The sequence below is a fragment of the Vespa mandarinia genome, chromosome 17, assembly GCF_050613455.1.
Source record: "Vespa mandarinia isolate Hongniang chromosome 17, ASM5061345v1, whole genome shotgun sequence".
NCBI classification, from domain to species: Eukaryota; Metazoa; Arthropoda; class Insecta; order Hymenoptera; family Vespidae; genus Vespa; species Vespa mandarinia.
In genome coordinates, this window is record NC_140826.1 from 4,563,908 (window position 1) to 4,582,756 (window position 18,849).

At 40.7% G+C, this 18,849-nt stretch overlaps 2 protein-coding genes across 6 annotated transcripts in view; one reads left to right on the top strand and one right to left on the bottom strand.

Annotated features, from left to right (window-relative positions):
• Hr3 (nuclear hormone receptor 3 ROR-beta) overlaps positions 1-18,849 on the top strand; it is a 106,145-nt gene that overhangs the window by 21,472 nt on the left and 65,824 nt on the right. The window lies entirely within an intron of this gene.
• Hdc (histidine decarboxylase) lies at positions 43-7,932 on the bottom strand. 5 transcript variants are annotated; one of them, XM_035870758.2, is made up of 16 exons: positions 7,637-7,897; positions 5,422-5,548; positions 4,158-4,444; positions 3,825-4,085; positions 3,598-3,741; positions 3,073-3,139; positions 2,826-2,988; positions 2,368-2,438; positions 2,269-2,288; positions 2,087-2,185; positions 1,781-2,001; positions 1,607-1,716; positions 920-1,090; positions 780-856; positions 533-659; positions 61-457 (listed from the first exon to the last, which is right to left on the bottom strand). In XM_035870758.2, exons 2-16 carry the CDS (start codon positions 5,447-5,449, stop codon positions 93-95), a joined length of 2,211 nt encoding a protein of 736 aa, XP_035726651.2. In that variant the 5' UTR covers positions 5,450-5,548; positions 7,637-7,897; the 3' UTR covers positions 61-92. The 5 variants fall into 5 exon arrangements, with proteins under 5 accessions (XP_085518169.1, XP_085518170.1, XP_035726649.2 ...); XM_085662044.1 differs by lacking the exon at positions 5,422-5,548 and having other exon boundaries at positions 48-457; positions 7,824-7,932; XM_035870756.2 differs by having other exon boundaries at positions 58-457; positions 780-1,090; positions 7,824-7,888.

Genomic DNA, 18,849 nt, shown 5'->3' on the forward strand with positions numbered 1-18,849 from the left:
TTAACATTTTCATGACTCTTCAAATCGACGATCTACGTCGTATTTCGTAACGAGATGAACAAAAAAAAAAATAACAGGAAGGGAAGAGAGATTTAATGAGGTTTGAAAGAATGACCACACTTTTGACAGAGCCTGCCGTCTTCGTCACCAACGTCGTCATCACTACCGTCGTTGTCGATCTCTTCTTTGTCCTTGATCGGTTTCTCCGATCGAAAACGTGAAGGTACGAGCTCACCCGTGTAAGGTCGATGTCCTATCGCACCGATCGTTTCGCTTCTAGGTATACCCTTCTCCCCGGATGGCATGGACGAAACGTCTTGACCTTCGTTTTCTTGCTTGACAACCGAACCATTAGCTATTCCGTAGCCCGAGTGAGCTTTCGCTATCTCCTTCTTCGAGTTGTTATCATACGATTCATCAAGATCCGATAGTAACATAGAGTTCTCTCGAGAAATATCTGTAATGAGAGTGACAGAGTTAGAAAGAAATTATACGTTAGATACGTTCGTGATTATATCGTAGATAAATTTACCGTTGTAAGTAGAGTCGATTTTGTCGATGCTCATAGTAGATTCAACGGTGACTAGACCGTCTTCGTCCTCTTTCATTTGAGGAAGATCGGTAGATGGTCCTGCTGATCGTCCACAACACACGTAGCCCTAAAATTATTTTATTTATTCTATTATTTATACGCCACAAAAGAGAATTATAATTTTAATAAAATAAAGTTAACATCGATGATAAATTGTATCGAATCGAGACGATAATTTTGAACTCACTTGAACGAGATCCATGTGAGAATCTAAAGAAAATTGTTTTCCTGACATGAGTATACCTCGAATACGTCGTCGCATCGCTAAAAATGAAAGCAGGTAAGTTACAAAGTCGAATATTTTGAATAAAATCGAAAACCGATCACCTGGACTATCCTTTGCCTCGACTCGTAGCTGTCCAAAGTTCTTCATGCATTCCTCGAAAACATCGGTGGCGTCGTATATTGCTGCGAAACTGCCATTAACAATCTTCGGTGACATCGGTGAATTAGCTAACAACAAACTGGAACCGAAATTTTCGTTCTTCTCGCGCGTATCTGGAAAGTGGAAGGAACGTCGTCGATTGTGCCTTTCGTAAACGTAAATTCGAATTCGATCGTACGTACGTAGGGTAATTCGAAGGGATAAAAAGGAAAAGAAGGAAAAGAAAAATAAATAAAAAGGCAAAACAAAATGAAAAATAGAATAACAATAGGAACAATATATTTTATTGCTAATTGAGAAACAAGATAAATAATAATATTAATTAGGGAGGAGAGAAAATAAAGACGAAAGAGCCGATTGATCGAAATTAAATTAAGAAGGTATAACTCCGTTCAACTTGGCCTGCTTAAGATTTTTAAAAATTTTTTCCTTGCTCTTTTTCTTCTTTAAAAAATATATCTTATATCGATTCGTCGCAAAACGTTATCGTGTTTGTTGTGTCTGTCCCATGTGAATATCCAATTGCTCTATTATCTACTAATATATAACCATAATCAATGATATCCAAAATGTTTGTGAAGAATATTGTCAAGCGGTTTGCACCTGTCTACGGTCTTCCTGAGATTTACCTGCCAATGGAACTCTTGCTCTTACTGGTGAACCAGAATTGTCACCTAAAATTTCATTAGCCGTATTCCTTATTTCTGCCCAATCCTTCAATATGTCCTCGTTGGTGGTACTAAAATAATAAATATTCATGAATTAATCCGTACAGGTTGATTGAAAGACAGACAATAGCTTACTTGGTCGAAGTGACAGTGAACCTGATGACGTATTTTCCATGAAGTGCAGCAGGTACGCAATGCACACGACCACGAGAATTCATTTTCTTTAACAATCTTTCAGTCGAGTTGTTCTCACCTCGCAAACGAAATACAACCATTCCTAAATGCCTTGTAGCAGGAATTTCAAAACGTGGATCAGCCAGTACCAAAGCCTCAAACTTTTGTGCTAATCTTACTCCCTTGAAATGTCAAGAAACAATTGTTATACAACATTGAATAATTATTAAATAATTACAAAAATTAATTGCAAAAGATATTATTTACCTCTCGTATGTGCTTCTGAAGTCCACTAATCCCGTAATTCCTGATGACAAACCAAAGTTTGAGTGCTCTAAATCTCTTTGACAACGGTATTTGCCAGTGCTACGAAAACGATAAAGGACGTAAAGAATTTAAAGCGATTATATATGTTATCTATTTTATCTTTTCAATTTTTTCTTACTCACCATGAAATCAATGGCGAGTCCTGAAAATATAATATAACAATGTGAATAAAATAGAAGGAATTAGTAATTCGAATGATGAATTACAATTAATTATCTCACCGGAATTTTCGTGCTTTAGATAAATAGGATCTACGTTGAAAGTTCTGTGGAGAGCCTGGCTATTTTTCACCCTGAAAAATAATGGAGTTCAAGTTTATACGCGCGCCAACTGTGATTCAATCTCGAACCGAGAATAGTTTCATTTCGCACCATCGACTTTAAAAGCGATTCAAATATCATCGGGGACGCTTATGGATTGTGAACAATTGTGGATAACTAGAAAATCGCTCTTAGGACGCTTTCAAGCGGATATTGCGGAAAGAATGAGGAAAAAAGGAAGGAGTTTCCGCAATAAGATCTACGAGATGAAATAAGAGAGAGAGAGAGAGAGAGAGAGAGAGAGAATATGAAAATAGTTAGTTCCGTTTTTAAATGTTACGAACTATTTCTTTAATATATTATTTTGTTGTATCCCTTTTCTGTCGTGTGCAAATGAAATTATCAATCATACTCCTTACCACATAGCGGTACAATCGAAATGAACCATCAACCATTTGCTTGGATTGAAAGCGAAAGAATCGGCATATTCGATTCCTTGAAGCCAACCACGAAATTCCGGGCAGATAAAGGCGCTTCCGGCGTAGGCAGCATCGATGTGCAACCATAAACCATTCTTTTCGCCTATAACAGATTGTACGAGTCGATTGTCGATTATGATTATTCGATTGTCTCTACGGAAAAAAAAATGTTTCTCGAGTAACTCACATATCGGGCCCACTTCCATAAGATTGTCGAAGGAACATGCACCGGTTGTACCCAAAGTCACGCACACCTGCGATCGTCGATGAATTTTATAGTTGCATAATGTCACGATATATGTGAAAATGATCAAACACAGCTCGTATTTTTTTTTAAGTAATCTTCCGAGAAATAGATAGGGAAGCATTGTTAAATTTAAGTTTCCAGAAATAAGGGAGCAAATAAGTAATAGGACGTCAAGGAAAGATAATCGGATGCTGTTCGCCCTAAGGGACCAACTAAGTGAAACGTCGATCCGGATTGTTGCGTCGACCGTCCGACTATAGCAGCGACACGACTACTTAAACTCCGGAGAAGGTTTTAATTGGCAATTCGATAGTTTGTCTTATATCGTTCCGTAACTACTAACAATTCTCCTTTTAATTGGCAAATGTTTGTCCTATCTGCTATTATTATCATTATATTTCTTTTTTAATCGTGAATTTAATTACTATTAGTTGATGAAATAAATAAAACATAGAGAATACTTACGAAAAACGGAAGCAAACCGTCAGCTCGATCACGAGCCAAAGCTTCTTCAAGAGCTTCGCCTCTCATGCTAAGATCCGCATCCGATTCGATGTACCTCATTTTTACTAATCCGATAAGTCCAGCCTTTTCCACGCTCGAGTGCGCCTTTAAACAATACGCAGAAAGTTCTTTTAGAAAAGAATTCGCGTGATAAAAATGAGATAACGAAGAAACAAAATAAAGTAAACCTGATCGGAACAATAAGCGACGAGGCGCGAATTGATATTTGCGCTCGTTTCATTGGGTTCGCTTTCTTGAACGTCTCTAATCGCACGAGCTCTTGCCGCAAGAAGGGAGACAAGAGTGGAGTCGGATGCAGTAGTTTGGATGACACCTCCGCCACCGTTCATCACACCAGGCCGATGCATAAATTGTTCAGGCAAACCTATCATCTTACCAAGCCAATTCATCACGATCGTTTCTAATTCGGTACACACTGGGCTCGAAGCCTAAATGAAATTATTTAGGAAGTATAAATAAGACTCGAAGAAGTTAGTCTCTCGCAACTATTTCTCTCTTACCCAAGTGAAACCGAGACAATTAATAGCGTCGGCCAACATGTCGCCTAACATACTCGTCGGAGAGTTCAGTGCCGGAAAGTAAGCATGCATATGAGGACTTTGCCAATGAGTTACACCTGGCATAATACATCTCTCGATGTCAGAAAATATATCCTCCCATGGTTCCCCATCGACGGGTGCTGATGCAGGTAGAATGTTTCTCAGATAGCCTGGTGACACGGCTGGGTATACTCGTCTCGAACGAATATTTTCAAGATAATCGGCGATATAATCCACCATTTCCTTTCCTATATAGAAAACACATTGGAAAGAGAAAAGAAAAAGTTATCCATTGTCGTGGACTTGACCGATTTCAAGAAACTTATTTACTTGGTCTATCGTTCATTGTCGATCGTGGGATTAAAGGAAATCGAGAAAAAGAAAATTCGTTTGTTTAACGTCAACGCGAAAACAATGCTTCATCGAAACTCTCGTAAATTTAAACTCGTCTTTCCTTTGATTGCTTTTTGTTGTCCATTAACAAACTCTTTTCTTTTCTTGAATGGGCATTATGTAAGAATGTAATAGCGCACACCCTAGATTATCAAAGCAATGCTTCGTTTTATCTCGGAATGAAGTGTTAAACGGATGTCGTTTGTATTCATAAAACTTGTTATCGCTGGTAGAATGCACCAAGGAAATCCGTGAAAAGATTCGTCGCTATTTATCGTTTGCTTAAACAGAAGATTTGCGTCTCTACCGATTGAAGCCTATTGGATACAATATCATTCAGTCAGGTAAAATCCCTTAAAGTCTCGAAGCGTTTCCCGTACCTCGATTCCTTCTTATTGACGTTGCTTTAGTACCTCATACGTTTTTTTTTTACGACGAAATTTGATCACACAAGTCTCTATTATTCGTTTCATCGTTGTCTCTCATTGTCTCTCGTTGTTTCTACAAATTACAAACGTATTTCACGAGGAAAAGAGAACAAATAAAAAGAGAAAGGAAATGGATAACGACATATCGTTTCTCGCGTCAAGTCGAAATGTTAAAGGAAAATATTTCACCAGCTTCGTTACGAGTCTTCTTTTAGCTAAATTACTCTCTCGAGATCGCGAAATTTATTACAAAGTAAGCATGCCATTTCTGAGTTTTGTAGATGAGCGTGTAAAAAGAAAATGATAGACGATTTTAATGCTACTGGATATATATATATATATATATATATATATATATATATAGAAGATAGTAAGAACATTTGTCTAAGAATAATGTGGCTCACCGTGTTTACGATATTCTTCGAGATTCATCGTTGATCTTTTAAAAGACACGGAAAGATCGAAATCCTTGAGATCTGTCCCTCGATGAACGACGAGAGTAGATCGACGAGTTCGTTCCACTTCTTTGGCCTATGGAATCAACAGGATGACAGGGTCACCGTGAAAGATCAGGGTCGATATTAAAACTAAACTGGTTGTCTCATAACAACCAGATTTCGAAATTGCGATCGACCCGTTTCACGCACATGTGGCGACGATAATCTATTCGTCCGTTTTTCCACAGACGAACGTAAACCCGGGCGACGAAGAGGGATTGCGAAATTTAAAGGAAAAGCTACGAAAAGATTTCCAAGGTCGGAAAAAATTTGTGTAGGAAGAAAATAATTTGCAAGAATAATATTGCAAGATACGTTGGCGATGGTCCGAAGGAGAACGAAAAGGGAGGTGACACTTGCCGCGTTCACCATACGTATCAACTTCGCGTAAAACTTTGGCGGATGAGCCGTACGGGGAGAGTTGTTCTCTATGCTACACGATTTGTACGGATTCATCCATCGATCGTGCTGCTGTCACATGGCACCCAAGTCGAGCTTATTAGGCTAGTGTGACAAGGCTCGTAGCGGCCTAGAACCGAACTGCCGCCCCTTTTCATTCACTCGTACGGACGTAAAGTCACCCCAACCAACCCTTACCCTCGCTCTATCTCGATCTCTGATATTTCCACGGGAACTTGTACGAATTCTTTCCTATTATTAAACTACGATCGAGCCATCGCTTCTTCTCGCGATAAGCGACATTTCAACGAACGACTTTTGCGAACTTTACCCTGATGAACGAAATCGAATACGATTTCCTTCTCCGTTTTGGAACAACTCTTTGCTAATCCTATTTTGGAAAACACAGAATCTCACTCGCGAGTAAACTACAAAGTTGAAACGGACTGTCCCGCGTCCTTTGTCGTCCGTCTTTGGACACGAGCCTTTCATGAAAGTGATTAACTCATTTGTCAAACTAACTGATTCCTACCGACTTGCTTTTATGTCGTGTGTAGTATTATTCATTATTATCATCGTCGTCGTCGTCGTCATCGTCGTCGTCGTCGTCGTCATCAGATTAAAAAAAAATTTAACCTGGTGATAACTTTTATTAGAAGAATAATTATGTAACGATAGGTACATACTAGTATATTTTTATGGAACGATAATTATTATCATTTCGGTTGTTTACGCGAGCTTGTTAAATTTTTATTTCTTTATTTTTTTCCTCTTTTTTCTTTCTTCTTTTTTTTTTTTTTTTAATCGATTTTCTGAGAAATCGTAATACTTGAACGGAAAAGGATATTTTTCACGAATAGATTACGCTTCGATCTTTGACGCGTGCGGAGATGCGTGTAAAAAAATCAACGGTACGATAGCTTATAAGCAAGTTGGTCATAAACGTTCAGTGAAGCAAAGGTACTACGTACGTTGGAAGTGTGAGAAAGAGAGCGAACGAGAGAGAGAGAGAAAAAGCTTAAGCGGTAGAGAAGGACTGTCGGTGATATTAAAAGCTCGTCCCTCCGCCGTTTCCGCTTCCGACTTTTCTAATTTCCCGTAGCTTTCACTAAGCGCGTACGATTCGAAGGATTTATCCGCTTTATATGCTGGCATGCTTCGGACGAACGACGACGATGACGACGAGTACATTTCGAGCGTCCTTCTTTGTCAAATTTTCGCCACTTGGAAAACTCGCGGATATAGCTTAATGCGTTTTTAACGATGGATCGATATTTTATTCTTAAAATAAAAAAAGAAACAATGTTGGCTTTATTTAGCGAATGTTTCTTTTTTTTTTTTTTTTTTTTTTTTTTTAATTATGCAATTAAAGTATTGTAAGTGCTTACATATCTGTGTTCGGCTTTTCGAAAACGTTCTATCAAAAAAAGTTAATTATAACTATAATAAAATCTTGTGCTGCTCAAAGAGTTAATATCACGACAGCCAAAGAAAAAATTACGAATGATAGAATAGTACGAGTGACTCGAAACATCGTAACATTGAAATGAAATAAATTTCTCGACTTTACATCGATTCGATGCTGATAAGACGTTACTCGATTGAGAAGTATCCTTTCTCTATATTCAACGGGAAACTTATTAACGATATGGAAATAAAAAAGGTGTTATAGAATGAAAAGAAATGTAGCGTAACATCGAATAGAGAAAAGTTTTGATCTGACCTTTTTAAGATTCCTTTTGTTTGACCCCACCGCTGATTATTTTCTTGAATTCCCTTGCCGAAAATAGTAACTTTCAAAGTAGAGCCAATGAGAGAAATGGTAAAGACGCGAAGAGAAAGAGAAAAAAATGATCAGAGAAGAAATAGGATGGATCGATCGAAAGAATAAGTTCACCGAAGGTTCACACCTGTTGGATCTCCGTCTAAAGGGTAGGTTTCCGGTTTTCTCGATCTCAACGAAATGTATCCGCGTTTGTTGCAGCGAATCGTTGGAATGCACATCGCTCAACAAGTGGCCGCTTTTATAGAGCGGCGCACTTAGCGAATCCGCGTGCGGAGACGCGAGCGAGAAGAAGCGCAAGCGTATGTAGATCGGCGCGGAGAACACGCGCAACTGTGGCTAAGCTCCCTAAAATTTCTTCTTCGGGAAAGACGATGGAAGAAAGCTGCCCTCGAAAAGGTAGAGATCGAAGGGCGAGAGGGAGGGGAGGTGGTAGAAGCGAGTGCGAAAGGATAAAAAAGAGGAAAGAATAGTGGCACTCTTTCGTCTTGTAAATGGAAAGAGTTAAGACTGAAGGAGGATTTACAAGGGCTCGATTCCTCCCAACAAGGATATACAATAGGAATAGATTCCCCAAGGAATCTTTTACTGTCTTACGAGATATGCTCTCAATTATTTTTTTTTTCTTTCTATACACGTATTTGTATTATTATTTATATAGGGAGGGGAAAAAAAACAAGGTTATTACAAAATAATTCACAGACTCACGTAATGAAAGTCATTAATCTCCAGAAGATGTAAATTCCTTTCATTTTTTTCTTTTACGCTTCGAGAGCACTCAACGCGAGTTGCGGTTTTTTCATCGGTTTATGGACTTTGGTGCGATGAATGTTGTTCCGTATGATTTCTATGCTAATCGCTAAAAGTACGATAAAGGTGGATATGTTTCGTTTGTGTTTTCTTATAAAATCGTTCAATCGCATAAATTATCTATATGGAAAATGTCGTAAAATTTTTTAAACGGTCGAGGAAGAACGTAAAAAATGCAAAATAATTATTCTAATCCTATTGTTTCGCATCATGGAGCGGAACTTAATTTCGATTTATGCCGATAGAATATCCGTGACTATGCCAAGCAATATCTCCAGTTAATTTGGAATCTATAATCAAATTGTAAATCATAAAAAATAATAACTCTACGTTTCGCTCAACGTCATTTTACGTTTCACTATGAGGAGAAATTTATATTTAGTAAATGCTATCTATAAAATTTGGATCTAAATTTTTCTTTTCTCTTGGATCGATTTTGTTGGTTGGTGAAATTTCAAGGAACAAATGCTTATCGTTACCAGATAGGACAGTTATCTAACGTTACAGCGGTAGCTGCGTTGTTTACTCGGTAAACATTATTATTAAGCTTTATCCAGGATTATTGTTAATATTATAATAATTAATAAATTATTTATAATTATTTGTAAATGTTAATTATAGCATTTGAACGTAAGCAACCCTCCCTCCATTCTTGGTCGATAATATTGCTCGCGAACGTCATCTATCGGTAAGAAATGTTTTGTTGATCCTTACGGTAGGCAACACTTTTTTACACAGAAATTTTCTACTACACGATAGTACGACGGCATTGCCTACTGTAAGAATTACAAAAAAAATTTCTTTCCGATAGATGGCACTCGCAAGCAACGTTATCGACTAAGTTTGGAGCGTTGCCTTTCCTCAGGCGCGGTAATTAATGCAAATGATTACGAAAGATTTATTAAGGAGGATAAATAAAGAAAATGATGTTCGAAAATATCAATGAACGGACTGATCATATTACATCGAGTATTTTCGTTATTCGATGAAAATAATTGACGACGAAGAATTATTAAATATCCATGTTTCGAAGTACACGTAAATTATTGCATTTCTTCAGACGATTTAAATTACTTTCGTAGATATTCATCCGTTATACATTTACGCGATGGAACAAAGGACTCCCAAGAGGATCGTGGCTAAAAATTGTATTTACTTACGCAGTACGAGGCATTACTAGGGAACGCGATGTACCGTTGATTGCCGTGGGCGTTTAACCGCCTGGCAAGCCCTCTCTCTCTCTCTCTCCTCCTCCCCTCCCCCATCCCCCTACAACTCGACACCTTTCGGTGTGTTGAACCAGCGCAATATATGTTGCCGATCGATTCGACGAATCGTTTCACACGAAATCGAGCGTCTCCAAATTATAAGACGGAAGCTGTTTGGTCGGTCGTCGAGCCGATCGATCTACCGTTTTTTATCGTATCTTTGATCGAGCCTCCGTTAAGATCATCGTTCGCTCTCTTCGATAATTTCTTTGATAATCGATTTGCTTGGAAAGACAATTAAAGTAAATTAATAATAGATACGTCGGTATCTATCGATAATGGCATCGGTCGTGGTTAAAACATGACGATAAATGAAAAAAAATTCTTTTCTATAAGAAGATTATAAGAAAGAAAGAACTCGTCGAATTAATTTCCAATCGTTCGTACGATCGTTAACATGCATAGTTCGATATATAATACATATGTAAAGCGGAAACGGCGGTGAAAAGAAAAACAAGCGAGTATTCATTCTACAAAGTGTATAAAGAAAATGTCAGCGACGAACGAGAGGCTCGTAGTTGATAATCGCGCGAGATCTAAGCGTGGATGAGGTCGGCACAATCTCTCTCCTCCACGGTGATGTATCGGATATGTCGCATATTGTTTTTGCGGCATATATGAGAGAACGAAGTTACGCGTACCCGACAGAACCGTTAGCCAGTATTTACCGTCGACTGTCGGACGTCGTATACGCCATTCGAAAGGTAGCCCCGAATAGAAGCCGCCACCGCGTCGTAGTTGCGGCCGACTTTGAACCCGGCAAAGTGCCATCCCGTTTCGTCTCCTTCCGTCTCCTCCCCTATCGCGGGGGTCCGTTAAAGTCGGAGCCGACGACGACGTCAGCCAGCTTTTGCCCGCTTCCCCGTTTTCTATCGTCGGATAAAATCTATGGGAAACCGACTAACATGCTCGACACACAACTCTTAAACTACTACTCTCTTCCATGCAGAGTTCGCGCGTCTTTGCTATAATTCATGATTAGTCTTATACGAGTATGATCGTAGGAACATATCCCTTACGAGTAATGAATAATGGTCAAAGGACCGTTGGCGAATCACGTTACGTGACACAAGACGAAGAATTAATATTTACATGTAAGATTTATACGCATATCTAAGTGATATCATTTAGATAAAGAAAATTTATTTTTTCGATCTCGATCGAACGATATGTCCTATCGAAAGTAAGAAACAAGTTGTCTCATATTTTGACGACAGTGGAGGGATATGTATTTTTTAGGTAGATATACTCGTTTCGATCTTGTTCATCAAGGAATTGTCCGTGAAAACATAGAATAGTGGGTCAACTTATCGATCCAACTGGATTCTTTCGAGATTTCGAATGTTTTATGACATTCGAAATTTAAGTCAATTAAATTAATATAGAGAAGGAAGCAAAAATAAGACTTAGGATTGTTCGATTCGATTCTAAGTCAAGATGTGGTAATGATCGAGCTGATAAGTCGAGCGGAACGTTAAAAACGGATAAAGAAGCATAAATCGGGAGAAAACTTAATCAGTATTTAATCGTGAGTTTTTCGAGGACTACGATACGAGGCTTTGACCCGATCATAAAATACCGGTTCTCTGTTCGCTCGTATCCCATAAAAATAAAAGGAAAAAAAGCACACACACACACACACAGAAAAAGATAAAGGAAAAGGCTTAACGAAAAAAAAAAAAAAAAAAAAAGAAGAAGGAAGAAAGAAAAAGAAAAAAGAAAATAAAAAGCGGCGAAACGGAGATAGGATAGGGTGGTGGTGATGGCGGCGGCGGGTGATGGTGGGGTGCACGCGATAGCCACGAATTACGAGTGTCCGTGAACCTCGAAGACGTTTCCATCGACGACGGTGGGGATGCTGGGTACCGCTATCTGGCAGTGTTACATCGTGCGTCGAGAGTCAGAGGGGGCTCCCTACTCCTCCGGCTATCGTCACGCTTCCACTGCCCCTCTCACTCTCACGAGTCGGCCTCTCGCAGTCGGGGGCACAACGGTTACGTTTTACCGTTGCGAACCGCTCGCTCGCCTGGTCGATCCTTCGCGCGCTATTTCATCGTCTCCTCCTCGCCATTCTATCGAACGGCGACGCACGCGTAACAATGGCGATGCGAAATGGATGGACGAACGCTGCATCTTTCTTCCTCTAGAAAAGTAAAACAAGAGAAAACCTATGAAATAGATTTGACAAATTTCTTAATGATATCGCACGTAATTAAAAATTCCATCGGTGTAAGGTTTTTTTTTTTTTTAAAGAAATACATAATTCGAGAATTCGTATAGAGCATAGAATAGTTACAGGAGAGAATGGAAGTCAAGCAAGTTTTTCTTCTCCCTTCGAAGGAACCGATCTCTCGGAGGATATAGAAACGTTGAGAGGTATATTCCGAGGAGATTGGTATAATCGCGAGGATGTACGACGGACCGTTAGCCGAAATCGCGTCACCTTTTCTTCGTCAATGAAGAAACTCGTCGTCTTGTCGAAGATCGCTTCGCGGATGAACGCGTAGGCGACACGCTTCGACGAGAAGATCGAATATCATGCGATAAGTATGAAATTGAAAGAAGAGGATTTCATTGGGGACCTCCCTCCTCTCCCCCTGCCCCCTCCCTCCCCCACCGATCATCGTAAATCCTTTTGCGATAATAAGTTGAACAATTAATATCTATCTTTGGAAAGCGTCTAATCGGCCTATCGGATCCCATTGGCCTATCGAACAATAAAAAGATATATGAGATAGATATATGAATATATCTTTGTTCGATGTCTGCAAGAGGCTAGAAATAATTCTACGAGCCTTAGGATTTCTCTCGCTATTCTTGGAGACAAAGCCAGAGGCTATTCGCGTAGGAGGCTCGGGAGAGATTACACGGAGGAGGAAGGACTCGCGAGAGAGAAGAAAACAATGACGAAGAGCGGAAGCGAAGCCCTTTACCTCGGTTGTCTTACGTATCAACGAGCTGGATTTTCTATTAATCGAACCTTCTTTTCTCTACTCTTTTATGATAATTCACGTATGACGGATCGTAAGCGAGATTAAAAACCGTTAGGTACACGAACCAATCACCAAGATATATATTATCTTTCTTCCTGTATTTGTAGAAAGTTGAAATGGTTATTGAAATTTCGGTCATCGGAAATATGCGAGAGTCGATTTTAGTTTATTCCCGTTACATTAATAATCAACGGATCGCTTTATGCAGACCACTTCAAAGTTATTCTCAAGTCTTGAAGAAGTTGCTAATATCTTTGATGAAGTTTACGAAAGATAAGAATAACAAGATTTTCTTCTTACTTTTGCAGTTTCGTCATGATAAATGCTTTACCGAAAGTTTATCCGGTCGTAAAGCAATTAAAAGGAATGGTAGGATTAAACGAGCATGATCATTCTTCTGAAAGCGTAGCCACGAGTAGTAAGTTATACCGTTTACAGTAAATTTACCGTTTCGCGAGCTATACGAATGTTTTCCTCGAGACTTCTAGTTGGTAGCCTCGTTACGATCGCGTGGGTGGATACGTTTAGTTCGTAGCAAGGTGGTAAACTCGACTTGGGTTCAACCTAATCGCAGTGCGGTGGGTCAAATCTTCGAGAGTAAACGCGTGCGTAGAGAGGATGTCCGTGATGGTAGAAGAGAGGAGGAGGAGGAGGTGGAAAGGAGAAAGTGCGAGAGGAACGAGAAAGAGAGAGGGGGAGGGGGAGGGGAAGAGGAAGAGGAGGACGTAACAAGAATACGATTCGATTATTTTGCTCGCGTTTGCGATTATACCGAAAATGTGTTTATATATATTAAAGGCATATCAATTTTATCTGCTGATCCTGACACTCCGGTACAATTCTAATATTATTGCTGAGCAACGTACGATAAACATGAGTCATATATGGATCGTTTATACGGAAACGAAAGAAGCTCGCTTCGCTTTGATTTTCACGTAGGTAGATACACGCGTTTAAAATCGTGTTATTTTATATATGGAAAAAAAAAAAAAAAGAAAAAAAAGAATTCACCAAGAGGATCAAGATAGTTATATTCTTTTGTTCGAAAGGCGACTGGGTAATTAAAGTCGAAGGTGCCATAGCTGAAGGATTCTAGCGAGGCATATACTTCTCTAGAAGTAGATATGTCTATAGCTTCTACTTCTAGAGAGACTACTAGCCTTGGGTTCGGCGCTAAAGACCAGCCCCGAGGTCAATGACCATCGGAATATTCACGTTCGGCCGGCAGCAAACGGTCGGGCTTGGCCTCATCACGAGGAAGAGAATCGTTCTTTGGATCATCGCGAATCCATGCGTATATATGCCTTCGTCCTCGTAAAGGATCATCCTTTATTCCTTAGGATCGTTCTCTGTATCTCCCCGCGAAACGAACGATCAAAAGCAGGAAAGGAAAAATAAGAGGAATTTTTGCTATGACGTTCGATTAATGAAAACTGAGGTTATTCAACTTCTCGGATACCAACTCAGTCAAGAGTTCGATTCTGCTGAGAGTGATTTTTCGCATGGACGAACGAATACCGATCGAATATCTTCGGTATAATTTTGATACGACGAAACGACGACCTGCTCTACGTTATTGACGTTATTGACTTGGTATTCAAAAGCTTTTCTTTTTCTTTCGCTTCTTTTTCTTTTCCTTTTTTCTTTCCTTTTCTTTTCTTTTCTTTTTTTTTAAGAAAAGCCAAAGAAACCACTTCCTTTACTGCAAAACGTTAATTTCGTCGATGGCGAGACAACCGGAACTCTCCTTTTCGCGAGCACAGCCCTCCGTTGATCCGAGATATTTCATTCCGTGAAAGGAGAAGGTAGAAAGAGGAGGAGGAAGAGGAGAAGAAGGAGGAAGGAGAAGAAAAAGAGAAGGATTGGATAAGAAGAGGGTGCCCTACGAGCGGAATAACGGTGAACGGTGCAAAGCCGAGTGACGAGCCCATCGCGGAAGAGGGCTGCGTGTAACGCGAAGCAGAAGCGGGGGCCTTTTTCTCTGATCTCCGGTAGAGAAGGAGGAGGAGAAGGAAAAGAAGAAGAAGAAGAAGAAGAAGAAGAAGAAACAGAAGAAGAAGAAGAAGAAGAAGAGAAGGAAGAGGGAAAGGTAGGGGCAACACAAAGAGAGAGAGAGGGGGGAGGGAAAGGGAGAGGGAGAGCAAGAGAGGAATAGGAGGAGAAGGAGGCGGAAGAGGCTCGCTGGCTGGCTCAACCGACGGTGGTGGTGTCGATGGCGGTGGGAGAGCAGAGTGGGGGTGGCGGGTGGCAGTGGTAAGGGCACAGAGGACCGTACGGAGCACCTGTGGATCTCCGTGCTGTTCGCGGTAGAGTCACTCACCGGCCACCACCACCGGACCACCACGCGGAACATCCGTTTTATAGGTAAACGCGAAGAAGGCGCCGATTTCTCGAGAGGTATCGCTTTCGTCCTCGAATATCCTCCTCCTCCTTCCGTAGGAAGAAACGAACGAAGGAGAAGCAAGAAACGAGGAGGATTCCCGCTTTTTCGGAGCCGCTTCAAGTCCGTTGAAAAAAGAACATCGAGGAAAGAGAAAAGCGAAAAAGAAAGAAGAGAAAAGGGTGGAAAAAAGGACGGCTAACTCGGGAGGAAAACGGGCTTTCTTTGTCGCCGATGACAAGCACCGAGGCCAGGAGGAGGACGCTCGAACGCTCGGCCGAGGATCAACGACGACGAAGAAGACGACAACGACGACGACGGACGACGGGTCTTGCGTCCTCCTGCTGTTGTTATACATCTTCCCAGTTTCCTATCGACTCTTGATCTTGACCAAATTATATTGGCGATCGAGAGAAGGACGTATCTCGTTAATGTTAGGAACCTTCATTCTTGCCTTTGCGAACAAAGCGTGGAGAACTTGTGGGAGAAGCTTGTTGTCGAACGTCGTCGATCGATCGATCGATCGTCGATCCACCTAACACAAAAACGAGTTCGAGTTTGGCGTTTCGTGGAAGATAATAAGGTAAAGGAAGGAAGATAAGCTGCGAACGTAATCACGGAAATTAAAAGCTGGCTGGCGTTGCGTTCGTTAAAAACGGACGTCCCGAATATAGATAGAATTGTTCGCGATAGGAAGTCGGAGGAGAAAAAGAGGGATAGGAGAACTCGGATCGACGATCGATGGACGAGAACTCGTTGGCGTAGTTTACCCACCTAATCGTCGTGCGTCCGCGCTCGCGAGTAGTGCGTTGGTATATAACAACAGTGTGCCGAGGGTGACGTTGCGCGGTATGCTGTGTTAGCGTCGTCGTCCTGCGACTTTGACGACGGCGAGGGTGGTGGCGACGGTGAGGGTGCGCGACCTGAGGACGATTCGAGGACGAGAGTGAACGATTTCTATTTAGTGTTACCCCTTATTTCATATACATATATATATATATATATATATATTTATATATATATATATATATCTATTATATTTACATATATATTTATACTTACGTACATATACATACATAATTATATACATTGTGAAACCAAAAAGAAAAAAAAGGTGACACGAGTTAAACGGAGAATTCCTTAACTTTTTGGATACCAGGATATGTGATCTCGGACATCATGCCTAGCACTATAAGAGGTAAGTCCTATCTTGGAAATTTTTTCAAACTTTTTCTTATCAGTTCCCTCTGAACGAACCTTTATCGATGTTTTTAAGCTACTATTACGAACATTAAATTTTTCAAAACAAAGTTTTTCTATTATTTTTTGTACTTTGTACAAAGTCGAGAAGAGTAGCGATAGGGTTAAGCAGAATATAAATGGAAAGAATTTAAAGAGAGCGATCGGTCGGTACTCGTTTGCGGAAGGTAAGAGAGACCGTGTTGCGGTCACGATGGCAGGGTCACTCGAGGTCAGTAACACACTGATGACGAAGGCGGACGCGGAGAGCAACACGGTCGGCTCGGCTTGGCTCTCTTCTGGTTCCTGGATCCGCGCGTGTTTACCATCTTCTCGTCTATCTTCTCGTCTAAACTCGCTTCCTCTTCTTACCCCTTTTCTCCCTCCCTCCTACCCTTCTCTCTCTCTCTCCCTCCCTCTCTCTCTCTCTCTCTCTCTCTCTCTCCCTCTCTATTTCTTTCGAGTAGATGGATCGCTTTCCGCGTGCTCGACTTACCACACTCTCCCGCCTTTCCTATCGATTCCGTCCACGACAACGCTGAGCGACTACTTTGTTAGTTAAACCTATGACGCATAGTCCTTGATAATAATTGAGAAAATAATTATTTAAATAAACCAGGAGACATTTTCTTCATCATTCGATGAAAACGTTCTCTAATTATTTCTAATTTGTTCACTTTTGTTGAATCGATCGATCGAAAGCACCGACATCGATGGTGGAAAATATTCAACCAACGCGATTATCCGAAATGACATTTTCGAAAAAGCATCACGCACACGTGACTTCATATAAAATCTATACGAGGTTGACCACGTTGAAATCATCGAGAGCTGTTCAAATTTAATCCATCGAATTTGCTTAAATTATGGAAAAATGAAAAACAAAGAAAAAAAAAAACAAAATAGAGTAGAAAATAAAAGAAATCTTTGGACGATTATTTGAGAAGGAAGGGTAAGAAGGGGGAAGATTAGAGATCGAAAAGCAGATTTTGGGATGAGAAAAGAGAGACTAAATGAAGCAGGTAGTAAAAGAAGGTGAAACTCTTTTTCGTGACAGGTGGCAAAGACCTTGGCTCGCGCGTAAGGGCGTTGCGATCGATTACCTAACTCGGCCAGACTTGTATTAGTATGCCAGGTTTATCCCTCACATAGAAAGCTAAGCGTATAGATGAATTAGCGTTGGGCCCAAAGACCCGAATGAAAGGACGGCGCCGACGTTCATTTTTCGAACTCTACGCGTCGACGAAGACTCGCCACTCTTGGGACGCGAACAAAAGCCTCGGGGGTCGACGAACCCTCCGACACGTCCGTGTGCGCGCGCGTGCACGCTCTCTCGTTCTCTCTCTCTCTCTCTCTCTCTCTCTTTCCCTTCCTCTCTCCCTCCCTTCCTCCCTGCTTCCCTCTCTCTCTCTCTCTCTCTCTCTCTCTCTCTCACGCGCGCGCGCGCGCGCGCACGATGAGGACGACCGCGGTACGTTCGCGCGTTCACGCATTCGCATATTCTCCCTCTTTCTCTCGACTCAGGTCACTAATACTTTCGTGCAAGATTAACTTCGAATTCTCTGAAAGTTCAAGAGGATTGAAAGAGAGAAAAAGAGACGCACAAAGATAGGATTGCTATATAGCCTGCTATCCCTTCGTATTTGCATCTCTAATCTTTGGCCTATTACATAGTCATTCAAAAGAATTTGCATCTCGAAGTTGTCATAATGTATTGAAAGGAAATCTTTTCGAACTTCTGTTTCAGCGGACCAATAAGAAAGATTCTGACGTTAACAGGATTAAAAGCAGAATAGCTTTTTACGATTTCATGATTTTTGTCCTAAAGCCATGTTAGCTTTTGTACAAAACCGAGTTCTCTCTCTCCGACACGTCGCCAACTCGTTTATCCGAACGCGAGTTGCATTGTGCTCCACCATACATACATACGTAACACTGGTAAATGTCGACGCTAAAATAACCTCGATATACGAGCCTCGGTGGAATATTAATAAAAAGAGAGAGAGAGAGGACTCTATCCGCGCGTGAACATTTTACGCACGTGCGATTCCCGTTTTGTTCGTCGATTACACCACCCCACCGAATTCGCCTCTCGCTCATTCTCTTCGTCTACGCATCCAGGACGTTCGCTCGTCCACGGTGTCGATTTTAATTACACGGAGACACGCGTCCGAAGATCGTCCACTTCTCTCACCCTGTCACGCTCGCAAATTTCATTTCGACGAATTTCGACGAATTTCGACCATCCTGCCATTTACATTTTCATCGACGAATATTTTCACCAACGTTCAACCATATTTTGTGTGAAAGGTGTGAATACTTTTTTTTTCCTTTTTTCCTTTTTTGAATAATACTATGATAAAATTCATTGTTATATTTTTAAAACTTTGAAAATTTGAGTTTCCTCCTCGCGGGAAAGCTTTGAAAGGATCGTAAAAAAAATGAAACAAAAGATAGTCAAGG

Excerpts from the sequence above, each read along its gene's own strand:
- Hdc (XM_085662043.1), bottom strand. The coding sequence starts at position 7,917 with ATGTGCATTCCAACGATTCGCTGCAACAAACGCGGATACATTTCGTTG. Across the intron at positions 2,439-2,825 it reads TTCGATTGTACCGCTATGTG|GGTGAAAAATAGCCAGGCTC; the intron begins GTAAGGAGTATG and ends ATTATTTTTCAG. Across the intron at positions 1,091-1,606 it reads AGCAAGAGTTCCATTGGCAG|ATACGCGCGAGAAGAACGAA; the intron begins GTAAATCTCAGG and ends TCCACTTTCCAG.